This window comes from Urtica dioica, chromosome 2 (genome assembly GCF_054948205.1).
Source record: "Urtica dioica subsp. dioica isolate 48M chromosome 2, U.dioica_male_clone48M_v1_H2, whole genome shotgun sequence".
In the NCBI taxonomy this organism is placed as follows: Eukaryota; Viridiplantae; Streptophyta; class Magnoliopsida; order Rosales; family Urticaceae; genus Urtica; species Urtica dioica.
This window is the reverse complement of record NC_142757.1, coordinates 1,361,801-1,375,620: the sequence shown is the minus strand read 5'-3', so window position 1 is coordinate 1,375,620 and position 13,820 is coordinate 1,361,801. Positions and strand designations below refer to the sequence as shown.

Sequence of the window (13,820 nt, the reverse complement as noted above, 5' to 3'; positions counted from 1 at the left end):
ACAATATTCCTCTGCCGTGCCTACCTGTCGGAGGAAGTATAGCTCGCCAAGTGAGTTCGTGTGTTCTTCGGGTCCGAAACGTTCCCAGCACTTTGTGCAAAATTCGGTCCAACTCAAAGGCTGGTCGATTATTCGCCGAAGGTTTCGGTACCATCTGTGAGCTGGACATGCTAGGATAAAAGTGGCTTGCCAAACCTTTTACTCTTCTAGCGTCATCTGATCATCAAAAAAATCTTCGCACTTCTACAGCCACTCTACGGGGTTGGTGGTGTCGTCGTACGATGGGAAATCCATCTTCGCGAATCGTGGAACGCGCCATTCCTGGTTTTCGTCTCTTCCGAAATCGTCATTGTCGTGAAAATTTCCCGCGTTTCGTGCCCCTCGGCCGTCATTGTCGTGAAAATTCCCGCGTTTCGTGCCCCTCGGCCGTCATTGCTGAATCTCCCCTTGCCGAATCAAGCGTCACCTTCACCTGCGTAGGTTGTCATTCCACCTTGTCCTCGTCCTGATGTAGCCGCGCCAGTCTTACGACTGCGGGGCTCGATGAAAGTCACCAAATCCATAACCACCGAGCCCGCCTTGGCCTGGCCAAACAGCCCCGCCGCCGTGTGTCCTACCATGGAGGCCAAATTCCCCCAAGTATGTGTTGCTTGTCTTGACACACTACTTCGAAAGGGGCTTTTCACCGCTTGCCTTGAATATCCCACTTGGTGGTGGAATTCTTGTTCGTGCTCGACTTGTCAAGGTTGAGTGACACTTCCCTGTTTGGCTCCTATCTTCAAGTGATTGCCGGTTCCAACGCCGATGCCTGTGTTGATGAGTCGTGCATCCCTTTGTTCGCCTTCAAATCTTCCAGCATCTGACCCAATTTGTGAATTTTCTCCGTCGCCATGCCGATTTTGTCTTTCCGCCGCCCTAGGATTGGCTGTTGTCGCGGTTGTGGCCGTGGCAATCCACGCTTCTCACTTCCGTTTGAGTCCCTCATGTCTCTCATTCAATTGCTCCATGAATGATGAGTTTTTTTCGTGAGTTCTCCCATCCCTTCTCCCATCTCGAGCGGCTCTGATACCAAAATTGATAAAGCCCGGGATTTCAAACTCGTTACGGGAGCCGTAATTAAAAGAAATTCGTAATTAAAATAGCTTGGGTCTTTACACAAAACCTAATCCCTCTTCCTTGAGAGTGATTAAATTTATTTTGGTTGAAAGACAAGTTTTTATTCATGAAACAAGACCTATTTATAGATAGGTATAACTTGCAACAAAATCCTACTACGAATCCTACTAATAGGAATCCTACTAATTTAATAATGCAATTTAATTTATTTAATTCGTAATTAAATTATTAAATAAATTCGTAATGTGAAAAATAGAAACTCCTAATGTATAAATAAAAAACCCCATCTTTTGTCACTTCTTTCGATGGAATATTTTACCATCGAAAGAATCCGTAACAAAAGCATATATTTTTCTCAGCGATCAACTCGGCGGGTTGTGTGATCTTCATGTGGGATTCCAGACGGGTTTCGGTCGTAAATAACATGGTTGGTGATTTATCAATTTCCATTGAAATCATGCTTGGTGCCACGTCCTAGTGGTTTCCGGTGTTTATGTGCATTGTAAACCGGGAGCGCGCGGTGATTTTTGGGATGATATGGTTGGTCACGGTAAAATTTGCAAACCTAATTGGTGCATAAGAGACGATTTTATCGTCGTTCACCTCGCTTATAAGTGGACTTCCCATGTTCGAGGTTGGACGTCTATGAGATTATGCAATGAGGTCATCGCTTACCTCAGCCTCATAGACCCTCCCCTCGTGAACAGTCTTTATACGTGTTCGGTAGTTTGTGGAGTCTCTTCGTTCCCATCTAGACTAGTTCCTATTTTCAGAAGGGTGGAGGAAGTTCCCTCTGTGCACACAAGAAACACGCTTCTGTGGAGTCTCCGATCAACTTTCCAAAGACCATAAACTCATGTCTGGAAAAATGGGGACAGAGTCCTTTCCACTTCGATAATATTTCGCTGACCAATAACGAATATAAGATTTTGATGACCGTTGTGTAAATGGTGGTCTAAAGAGGGACGACAAGGGTGGGACTGTTGTATGAGGAACGGAAAATTATCAAATAAAGAATATAAGAATTGGCTGCGACCGAGAGGGCAAATTAATTCGGCATGAAGATGAGCTTGCAGCGTGATAATGAAGCTCAAGACGGATGACATTGAGTTGGTCTTTGGAATCTCTAAATGAGAGAGCGGAACTGAAAATTAGGCTTGTTGAATTGCAATCTGACGAATAGATAGTCGGATAAAGTGGAAAGTTTTATTGGGCTGTGACGGTGATTCAAACCTTGTTACTAGCTCGTGTCTGCGCGTAAAGCGAAGAACTCTAATTGAAAGTCGGGAAAACATGACGCTCCTCTTCCCATAGTAGAAAGTAAGTTTTCAAAGGAGATAATGAACTTCTCTCTACATGAATTGTCTGATTTGGTCTACCAACAATATTTCATGAAAGCTATTACGAATTAACAACATAAACAAATTAATCCACATAGTCAAGATCACAACCACCACCGAGAGAAGGAATGAAATATTTTGTTATTGCGCACACATCCCAAAATAGACCTCGCGCAATGCAAACTTCATATTAAAAGAATGAATATCCCAGTACACGCTTTTCGTCTATTTATTCTAATTTTCTAACACCCTGCTGACTAGGGTTGGCCTCACTCCCATAATTAGCCCACGCTCCACACCGAAAGGGGTTGGCCTAGTAGTAAGGGTGATTCTTGGGACCTTGTACGTCCACGGTTCGATTCCTTCGGGATGCAACAATTGGGACCACTGGGATAATCTCACGGTCGATAATGTCAGGGCCTAGTGGATATCAGTCGAGTCTAACCCCGACAGCACAAACTACCCAACCTTTTTTGAAAGCACACCCACGTAGACTCGGCCACTTAAGGTCTGACCCTTTGCTGCCACCTTCGACCCACTTAGAATAAGTTAATGTGGTTAATTTGTCAATATCTTCCGTCACACTTTTCACCTTCTACTCGAGGTTAATGGGAGGAAACTTGCACTGGATGTTGGAGAAGCTTTCTCACGAGTCTGAAATCGGCTGCCCCCTCCACTAGATCAATACCTTCGAGTCCGCGGTGGCGCCGGTTCAGCTACTGTCATCCTCTCGAGAGTAAGTTGGACGGGCAGCTCATGAACCTGCTCGGTCTCGCTTATGACAATGCGGAGCTGCCAGATGTGCAACATGTTGCGAATCTGAATGGTCGACAATAGCTCAATCTCATAAGAGACAGCTTCGATACGCGAATGATGCGGTATGGTCCGTAAAACCGAGCGAGCTTCTCATTAGACCGCCGATCAATTGACTCTTGACGATATGGTCAAATCTTCGTATAGCACTATCCCCCTCCGCGACCTCGACCTCCCGCCAGTGTCCATCCACGAAGTACTTTATACGTTGTTAAGCTCAAGGTTAATGTAAACTATTCACGAACTCGACCACACATTTAAATTTAACCTAGAACACTAATATTAGTATATAATGTACATTTAATGGAGGTCTTGGCACATATTATACAAAATAACCATTCGAAACTAATTGGTTAGTAAAATAGCCAAAGTTTCAAGCTTTCAGCAAAGTAGCCTAAATTATGCTATAAAAAAATAATAAATAAATAAATTTTGACACCAAGATTAAAATTTGACAATTATTATAAGAAATTTATCACTTTAAAAAACATTTATCCTAGAGTCATTTTTTTTAACTTGGTTATTGTACATTTTGGCTATTTCACTGATTTTAGACAAACATTTGCTATTTCGCAAATCCATTTATATTGCTATTTAGCTAAATCACCCTAAAATATGTGGTTAAAGTTAACCTTAATCATTCCTATATGGTTAAAATTAACTGCAGTTAACTAGTCTAATTTGACCCAAAATGTCACCATCTATGTCAACAATGTTGACATCTATTTTTGCCCTTCACTATTAGATGTCAACATTGTTGACATAGATGGTGGCATTTTGGACCAAATTAATTTTGGTGGAAAGTGAGAAAATCTTATGAAATTGATGGTAAATAAGACAATTTCTCTGATGTTTATTGTAAAGGCTTTTGCCTATTTTGTTTTTCTTCCGATGCGAAGGGTCTAGGTTTAAGGAATTTGGCTGGTGTGTTGGATTACCACTTGGTCTGGTTCCCTTTGCGCTTCTCATAGTATTTAGCACTGTATTTCTGTTCGGCTCGGCAGTTTTTCAATAAAATCATACTAGAGTTTCTTTATTCTTTATTTTTTTAAAAATTGACTACTAAAAGACAAGCTGAGTGGGAAGAAGAACAGCAATATAATCAGAATCTTTCAAGAACTTAATCAATTCTTTGTTACTACTCATGGATTTTGAAACATAACCAAGAAGTGTAACCTACCTCATCTTTTGACAGAAAAGGAAATATTGGAATAAGTATCTCTATATTCTGCAATGAATAGCAAACAAACACGTATGAAAAAATAATGTCTTCTTATTTTATTACTTGCAGTCAACTTTCGTAAATAATGTACCTTCCGTTTTGAAGCATATAGCTTCTTAATCGCAAATATTAGCTCCTGACAGGGCACTGCCCCATCTGTCAATATATGCAAAACCTGATACAGAACATGGCCTCTCAGAATCTCATCCTCAAACTGACCAAAACAAATCATCAAATTCCTTACCTGCATTAAGAGGCTATCGCTTCCAACTGGAGGATCTGAAATAATATCAAGAAGATCAGAAGATGTTCCCATAGTGCGGACTAGCATCGGGATGTGCCGTTCTATCACCTGCCAAAAAAAAAAAAAAAAAAAAAAAAAAAAAAAAAAAAAAAAATCTGTTAGGCTAATAAAACCTGTACTCGTGTGGCAATTCAAAAACAAATAAGATATAGAACACATGAACAAATTATCAAACCTGCTTGACTGCAGGTGATATACTTTTATACAGCACAAAAACTTCTCGGAATAGGGAGTTTTTCTGCCAGGAAGATTGCAAAACTAATGAACTCAGTTGTATTTAAAGAAATTTATATTAAATAAACGGAGGAAGTAGCTGAGTCACGTTTAATAAATATGAAGAGAGAGAGGCAAGACCTTTGTGCACAAAGCAAAATACAGTGCCATACAGCGTTGGGCCTCCAACAGTGAAAAGGACAAGGCTCTTTGAGAAGTGAATGAATGCTGAGTATCAGACGACACATCTTTACTGTTGACACTGGTTTCTGGACCAGAATCCTGCAAAAAATACCATTTGAACCTTAAAATAAAATAAAAACACGGGGAAGTTAAGATAATCAGAATAACTCAAGATCAAAAGCCCATATTATCATAGGATCATTACCTTCCTGATTAATCCTTCAGCATCCGATTTTTCTGCTCCATCCAATTTGATTACAGACAGTAAAGTCTCTTGTGCAAACTCTTCTATTCGTTGTGCAATAGATGTCATTGGATAGAGCTTGTTAGCTACCTGTTAAATGGTCAAAACGAACATGAAAATCTTATGAAATAAGTCCAGCAGCTATATCGTTACTTCACTTTCAAGTTTCCACTGACATACCAGACGAATAGCCTTCATACGTACTTCCTCCATCTGATGTACTGCACTCTGCCCATGCAAAACATAAAATATTACATAACACAAGCAAATAGATTACATCATATTGGACACATTTAGATAAGATTTAGATTTTCAACTTAAGGAAACTAGGGATATCGCATCCTCATACAATGCTAGCACACATTCAAGTATAATGGCTACCATAAATTTACAACTATTTCATGGTTTGTTTCAAATGTAAGAAAGTCGAAAATAAGTTTCCTTATACTTGATTTTCAAAATTACCACATCTTTGAAAGAAGACAAAAAGAAGTCCAATATAGTAATAAGTAAAACATTTAAAACAATTTTCGAGCTCACATCTCGAAATAAAGGCCTCAGCAAAAACAGGCTCCACAACGTGCTTAGACCTTGGGTCACTCATTAATGATCGAACAGAAGTTTACTGGTATTATTTTCAAAATGACCACATCTATGGGAAAAAACAAATAAAGTCCAATGTAGGAATAGGTAAGACCTTTAAAACAATTTTCAAGCACGCGTCTCGAAAAGCAGGCCTCAGCAAAATCAGGCTCCACAACGTGCTTAGACCTTGGGTCACTCGGTCCCCACTTTGCACTTCTTTCTCAGCCTTGTCAGAGTCTCCATGTGAACACATACCCTCCAAAAAGCTCAAGACCTTATTTGGCAAATATGGAACCTCTCCAAGCAATCTACTCAATGATTTGTCGGAGGGTGGAAATGAATCCCTCATAGTCTCCAGCTGCAGTAAAACAAAGAAGACACTAGAAGCTAAATCATCATCTTTTGAAAGGACAACTATGAAATAAGCGTAAGAATGCGTACCAAAGTCAGAAGGAACAATTCATATACAGAAGTAGCAGTAGTCAAAGAAAAGAAATCACGACCTACTTCTGCTTCACCAAACAACTTGTACAGGATACGCAATGTCAACTCGTGTCCCTGCAGAAATCCACAAGTTACAATCAGCTGTTTGATTATGACATAAACAAGCAGCATTAAACATTGCAAGTCACTATTTATATGGTCACAAGTACCAATAATTAATTTGAATGAAAATAGTTGACTCGTGAAAAGACTCGACAGGTGGAAGCGCGGTGTCCTTTCCAAGAGAGGACTCTTATCAACACCGTCCTTTCTGCACACCCTACATACTACCTGTCCGCTTTCAGGATGGCCGTCGGGGTCGCCGATGACATCGAAAAATTATGAAAAGATTCTTTTTGGAACGTTTCTAGGATGGCTTTGCTTTGGAAACTTGCTATCTTCCAAAGAATAAGGGTGGCTTGGGTTTTAGAAGTTTGATACATAAGATAGAGCTTTTCTCGCAAAGTGGTTGTGGGGATTTCGAAAGGAAGATAACGATCTTTGGCACAAAGTAATTTGAGCTATTTACGGTCTTCATAGCAATGGGTGGGATCCAGGCGTGCTGCTGATCGCATTTTTCGCAGCCCTTGGCATTCCGTGTCCTTGATTCGCACGAAAAATTTTAGTCACTGCTCTTGGAAGGTGAGGGGTGAATCTATTGTGCAGCTTTTGGAGGATCATTGGAATGGAGAGTTCAGCCTAAAAGATCGGTTTCCGGGTTTGTCCCGCTAGTGCCCTATGCAAAACGTTCGGATAAATAGGTTTGTTCGCGTCGCCCTCCTCCCTCTCCCCCAATCAGATTGATTGGAATTACTGCTCTCCATGAAATTTTACGATAAGGGAGTCGGGAAAAGCCATTGAGATGCTGGACTTCCTGAACTTAGTAACTTTGTGAAATAATATCAAAGAGCGTGGCTCAGCGATGAGGACGAGTTCTAGGTTAGATCCATTTGACGATAAATAGGTTTGTTCACTTCGCAATCCTCCCTCTCCCCCAATCAGATTGATTGAAATTACCGTTTGACAATAAGGGAGTCGGGAAAAGCCATTGAGATTCTGGACTTCCTGAACTTAGTCACTTTGTGAAATAATATCAAAGAGCATGGCTCGGCGATGAGGACGAGTTCTTGGTGAGATCCATGACGACTGACCTCTCGCTGTGTGCTCCCCCCACCCGTTCTTTTTTTTCGTGGCTCTAAATAGAGTCAGCACTGCTGACCGCGTCCAGAAATCAAATCCGCAGTTCGCGCTTATGCCAAATTTCATTCTCTTTGTCAATGGGCGGGGGGAACACGTGTATTACCTCTCTCCATCGTAGCACCAGTGCTTGAGCTTGATTTTGGCTATTCTCTCAATTGGATCTTGACGAAAATTGTCCAAGCTCCATTGATGCACTTTTTCAGATTCATGAGTCGCCATGGAAAATTGCAAAGTGGGTTGCGGCGGCAAAGACAGGTGTCCTGTCTGGTCTGTGGTGCATATGAAATACTCGGAACAGTGTGCTCTTCAACAATGGATTTTGGAACTTTCAAGAGCTGATTGATAGTATTAATCGTTGTTTTGCTTTATGGCTGTTCTCCTCTTGTAGCGCATTCGATTTTAGTCTTAAGCAGATCTGTCTAAGGACTGGTCTTGTGCGTCGTGACCTTCGGTTTGTTTTTCAGTCGGCCGAGTTTGGTTTGAGGGTCGGGGTGGCATGTTCGACTAGCTTGTGCTGTGTCTCTCTTTAAATTGACCTCGTCCATAACCATCGTATCTTTACGGCCTGTCCGTTTTTAATGAAATTGTCCCTTGTTTCTTTTTTGTAAAAAATTGACTGACGTCTAGTTAGCCCTTGATCTCTCTAATCTCAAAAAGAAGTTGGATGAACAGTCAACACACCCTCAACAGTACAACAAATCGGAGATAAAATTAATTATACGCAATTATTTTAAATGTCATATATTCACAAGGGAAAAAAAAAGAAAAAAAAAAAGGAGAAAACAAAACTGAGAAGTAACTTGCCTCGTGATTGATATAATCTTCCAACATATGCTTTTGAATCAGATTCCATGGATCCAATTCTAGTGGAAACTGCAAAAGGCCATTAGTCAAAGTAACAAAAATTAGTTGAAACTCAGTCACGACATGAAACCTAAGGTGATGCCAAATAACTTCACTCAGCAATGATGAAAGGTTATCTGCATACTTGTTTCTAAGAGATTACATACGTGGCTGTATATACGAAAAAAGATTAAACTTTAAACATTGCCTACTATCTTCTAAAAAAATTAGTTTTACCAAAACTCTTCCATTTTTTTAAGAGCGAATTCTGAAAACCCAGTAAAATAAAATATAAGTAAATAAATTTTGAAGTAACTCACATATTATCTTCCATATTCTTACAGCCACGTACAAATCTAATTGACCCAAGAGCGGTTGAACCAAAAGAAACGCTAAAAACCAAATAATTGCGTCATTTAGTCTCTCACAAGGTTTACAAAGAAATAACGTTTTCAAACTTGCTAGGATTACTACCTCAACTACCAACTGGGCAAGCAAAGAAGATCGTAACTGTGCACCACCAGAAATCAATACATGTTTATACGCCTCAATCACACGATTAAAAGCTGATTTCTGCAAATTATCTTTCTCGTCGTCAGCAAGATTGATGACAGGCGCTAATAATTTTGGCAGGACAAGCTGATGGGACAGCCCAACAGAAGTTGCTGTTGAGGAAATTATGCTGTTGGCTTCAGAAGTTGGTGCTTTAGGGCTGAGGTCTTCAGACCTTTCGGTAGAAACTGATGTCGGTAAATTTAGTGATGATCTTTCACCAAAACTCGTACTTTGATCTTTAATGGACTCATCGAGACCTGTTGGGATCAATGCCGACACGGCAATCAGTCGAGATAGACTATCATCCTTAACAGAGGAATCCAGTCCAGGTAAATAACTCTCTAGATTTTCTTCATCATGAATGCCAGTAGGAGTATAGGAGCCTTTACCCATTTGAGAAGAAACATCAGCAGAAGCAGAAAATCTAGTAAACAATTGATTCTCTGTTTCATCATCCATGGCAACAGAAATCACAGCATTATCTGCAACTAGTCCCACCTCCCTTTTACGTTTCTGCAACGCAGCACAAATATAGACAAAGAATCTGAGAAACTAAATTCTTCACATCGAGTATTTTACAAAAAAAAAAACAAATAAGAGCTAGACATGGCCCTGTGACTCGAAGTAAGTGGAGTTCACTTAATAAAAGGAAATGGCTTGTTAGAAAAACCATACCGTTGTATCACTTGAGACTGACGGACGAGTAGAAAGCAGTGAAGATATCTTAGGGAACGTAGTGTGAAGTGACTGAACATTCGCAACAAAAGATGGTGGATATTTAACTTGGGAATCACATATATTCACATCAAGTAGTGTTTCATCATCTCCTGCCATTGGTAGATCTGGAGGGAGGTTATGCATGTTAACCATCACTAATTCGGCTAATAGATCAGCAGAGATACTTGAAATAAGAATCTCTAGTGAACCAATAGCCTTTTCTCCCTGAGCAACCAAGGCACCAAACATTGCAACTAATTGATGCACAGGACCAGTATCACCATCTCCTTTGGCAGTGCTTGGTCCAGTTGAAGTTGTGTCATCCTGAGTAACAGAAATTTTATCTGACTCTTTAGCTGAATCCTCCGAGACACTAGTTGTTGCTTTGAGCCGTTTCCCTGGTGTATCATCATCCTTGTATAAATCGCCCTTGTCCTGTGATCCAGACCTTTTCTTTGAGAGATTATTATTCGACTCATATGCTTCAACAGTTAATTTCTCTTCCTGTAATTATTTATTATCATATTAGATTCCAGTCTCTGTATAGAACAAATGCATAAATGTTGAGTTTTTTTAAGAGTACGGCTTTCCATTATAAAAATTAAGAGAGAGACGGTTAAATTTTGATGTAGAGCTAGATAATTAATAATTAACGTAGTAAAAGGCAGGAACCTTAACAATAAGAGTCTCTTCTAGCACATGTCTTTCTCCTCCATTAATCTTGGAGTTATGTGGAGTGATTGCCTGTGCCAATCCTCCATCATTAATCTTCCTTAAGGCCCCAACTATGCGATCACGCCACTACAAGAATCAAATTACTGTGAATTACAAGTTGAAAAACAATTCTTGCTCAGAGGAGAAAGTACGTACAGTAAGAATCAAAGAATCCACAAATCTAGCCAAGCTTCAAAAAAGTAATTTATAGCATATGAGCCGCAATATTGTTCAATATAATGACATAAACCAAACATTGGTGTTTTATTTTTGGTTTGTGTGTATGCATTAACTTGATTAATGAATGACAGAGATCAAACGCAATGAATGTGCCGTAGGCACTATATGGAATGAGAAAGTACCGGTGCAGCACCCGGGTGAGTGCAGTTTAAGCAGGTGACGAATGCATTTCGCAGAGCATGATGTGCCCCAGAAATACGAATTCCATTAATTACAGAAGTTGACGGATTAAAGCCCAATAAAACGGGCATGATACGTCCATAGAATGCAGGTCTCTTCTTAGCAATGGATGAAAGGCTGAATTCATAGATTATAAAAAAAAGTTACAGGGAAAAGGTTAACATAAATGTAAACATTAAAATGTATATGCAATAAACTTTAAGAGATGAGTTCACAGATGACAAAAAAGTTAGAAGCATTGTGTAGTATATTTACGTGTAATTGTGTTTATTTGAACAGATTTATAAACAAGGCTGTTTTCATCTATGTGGCCCGTAAATAATATATTTAAGCATATGTCAGCATAGTCAAGTTAAAGTGAGTTTTGCTCGATTATATATGCATCTTATAGTTTAGATGACAATGTTATGAAACGAGTGATTCGATCCACAACAAGCTAGCTAGTCAAGAGAACGATTATCGAAGAGAAAATATCATTGTATTGATCTTGAGCGGTATTACAAAGAGTCACGGGAGAGAACCTCCCAAATAATCTCTTCCACAAGCAATACCAAATGACAAGATACCTTCTCCTAGTAGTTCCCTTCTATTTATACTCTATTACCACTTATGATAATACCCTATAAACCATATATATATATATATATATATATATATATATATATATCTATTAATAACTAACTCCTCCTTATATCTACTATCCACAACACTACCGGCCTCCTAAAAACCACCTTGTCCTCAAGGTGGTGGACACTTCAATGGCGATGATCTTCTTTGTTAGTGTAGATTGCTGACCAGCCTCCCAATTTCAGACTTTGCCTCTAAAAAAAAGACATTCCCACCAACCAGAGGTGGGAATAGGCCCATTATTCCTTCCACAGCCTCCATGGGCCCAATAGGCCCAAATTCAAGTTTCTAGAGCTTCTTCGTTGGGATCCATTCAGCATCCAAACACTTCTTGTACACCTACGCAACCACGTTCCTGATGTGGCCACATCAACCGTCGGAGTACCGTCACCGTTGTTGTTCAGCCAAAGTCGCCGGCATTCCTCCGCCGCCGCGGTGGTCGCCGGAGATCCACCGTCCCCGCCTCCATTGTCTTTAGTTTCCCTCACTTTCTTTTTCCTCTTGATTTCCCTATTATTCCCCTCGTGGACCACCCAAGCACCAGGATCAATCTCGATGACTTCGGTCGCCGCAGCTGCCAGCATTGGCTCCGATGCGATCGATCGCCGCGCTGACCTCCGTTCAATCCACACCGTCTTCTTCCCTGCCTTGTTCCTTTTCTTTTTCTCTTTCTTCCGTGCCATTTTCTCTTTCTTCCACGCCTTCCAGAGTTGTCTCCGTCGCCTCGTACTTCGAAGATGTTTACCGATTCCGCCATTAGAAACGTGAACGAGCGCTGATTTCTTCTTCGATCGACGGTTCCGTGATCTGCAGACTCCGCCGATTCTCCGACTCATCAATGATACGAAATCGGCAGCTCCAGTTGTACGCAGCCTTCACTCCCTCGCAGACCTGGAAGTTCGCACAGATCTGATTGTGATTTAAAATCGCCATCAGCTTTGTCTGCGTTGTTGAGCTGCGAGAGAACCAGGAAAGGCTTGGATCTGCAATTGGCGCTACCAGTCTCGGCTGTTGCTTTCCCCCGGTCCTTCACGAACGCAGCCACACTGTGCCTCTTATTCACCGATCCCGACGCCTCGCACAGCCATGGTAGCTCTTCTTTCTTCTCGGAGAGTTCCGACTCTTCTTTGTGGCTCAGATATACCACCTCAGCTTCTTGAATCAGCTCCGTCTATCCCTCATCTTCTTCTTCTGCAGTGCCGACCAGCTTCAATCTGGCTATTTGGTGCAAATCCGATCTGATTTGAAATCAGCTTCGCGAATTCGACATCATTGAGGTTCGATTCAACATGGATCCGCGCCAAGTTTCTTCTTTCGCTTCTGCTAATGACATCTTGTAGCTGGCCGAACCACTTTTCTAGATTTCCATATCGCCTTGAAATCTGGTAAACACCTTATCGATTCTGAGCATCATCTCGTCCATTCTGAGCATCGATAAGTCAAATCTCTCCGTGGTCAAGATCGTAACTTGCTCTAATACAATTTTGCTATGAACCGAGATATTCAATCCACAACAAGCTAGTGTAGAAGAAAGATTATCGAAGAGAAAATGAAACTGTATTGATCTTGAGCGGTATTACAAAGACTCACGGGAGAGAACCTCCCAAATATTCTCTTCCACAAGCAATACCATATGACAAGATACCTTCTCCTAGTAGTTCCCTTCTATTTATACTCTATTACTTATGATAATACCCTATTAACCCCATAACTATCTATTAATAACTAACCCCTCATATCTACTATTTACAACAAACAATCACTGGTGTTATGGAGCTAATACTATATATAAGACTGCACATCATGATTTTTTTTTTGTAAAGAAACACCAGACTTTATTAAAAACACGGCAAAGCCGAAGAACAAGGATAGAGATTACAAGAAATTATAAAAGAGAATCCGAATAAAAACCAAAAGCCCTTGAAAACATAAATTACAGCGAACTAGACCAGTCCCTAGCCAAGTCCGCTAAAGAGAAGGACTTGAACTCGTTACAAGAAGAAAAAATCCATAGAGCGATACAATGGTTTAAGATTTCGATCAAGGCATTCAGATTCCATGGCTCGTCTTTGAAGATGGACTTATTCCGAGTGTTCCAAATACACCACAGACCTGCCAAAACCCCCGTCTTCGCTGCTGCAGTCCTTTTGGAGCTGAACCCTGGTGAACCGTGAAGCTGCAACAATTCCTCAACAGAGTTTGGGCAAGAGTCGAGACCCAACATCGAGCAAAGCCACCTCC

The 13,820-nt window shown here is 40.6% G+C and overlaps 1 protein-coding gene across 6 annotated transcripts in view; it reads right to left on the bottom strand.

Moving 5' to 3' along the window:
- Positions 1-13,820, bottom strand: part of ESP4 (HEAT repeat-containing protein) — a 28,889-nt gene that overhangs the window by 6,750 nt on the left and 8,319 nt on the right. For 2 of the 6 annotated variants that reach the window (XM_089607124.1, XM_089607128.1), the window contains 15 exons: positions 10,895-11,069; positions 10,491-10,619; positions 9,777-10,322; positions 9,491-9,614; positions 9,021-9,358; positions 8,508-8,576; positions 6,462-6,578; positions 6,133-6,378; positions 5,616-5,663; positions 5,397-5,525; positions 5,150-5,290; positions 4,971-5,033; positions 4,736-4,843; positions 4,583-4,666; positions 4,450-4,497 (listed from right to left, as the gene is read on the bottom strand). In XM_089607124.1, coding sequence (XP_089463250.1) covers positions 4,450-4,497; positions 4,583-4,666; positions 4,736-4,843; positions 4,971-5,033; positions 5,150-5,290; positions 5,397-5,525; positions 5,616-5,663; positions 6,133-6,378; positions 6,462-6,578; positions 8,508-8,576; positions 9,021-9,358; positions 9,491-9,614; positions 9,777-10,322; positions 10,491-10,619; positions 10,895-11,069 — 2,365 coding nt within the window. Of the gene's footprint in view, positions 1-4,449; positions 4,498-4,582; positions 4,667-4,735; positions 4,844-4,970; positions 5,034-5,149; positions 5,291-5,396; positions 5,526-5,615; positions 5,664-6,132; positions 6,379-6,461; positions 6,579-8,507; positions 8,577-9,020; positions 9,615-9,776; positions 10,323-10,490; positions 10,620-10,894; positions 11,070-13,820 lie in introns of all 6 variants that reach the window. The other 4 variants (XM_089607126.1, XM_089607125.1, XM_089607127.1 and 1 more) reach the window with 4 other exon arrangements.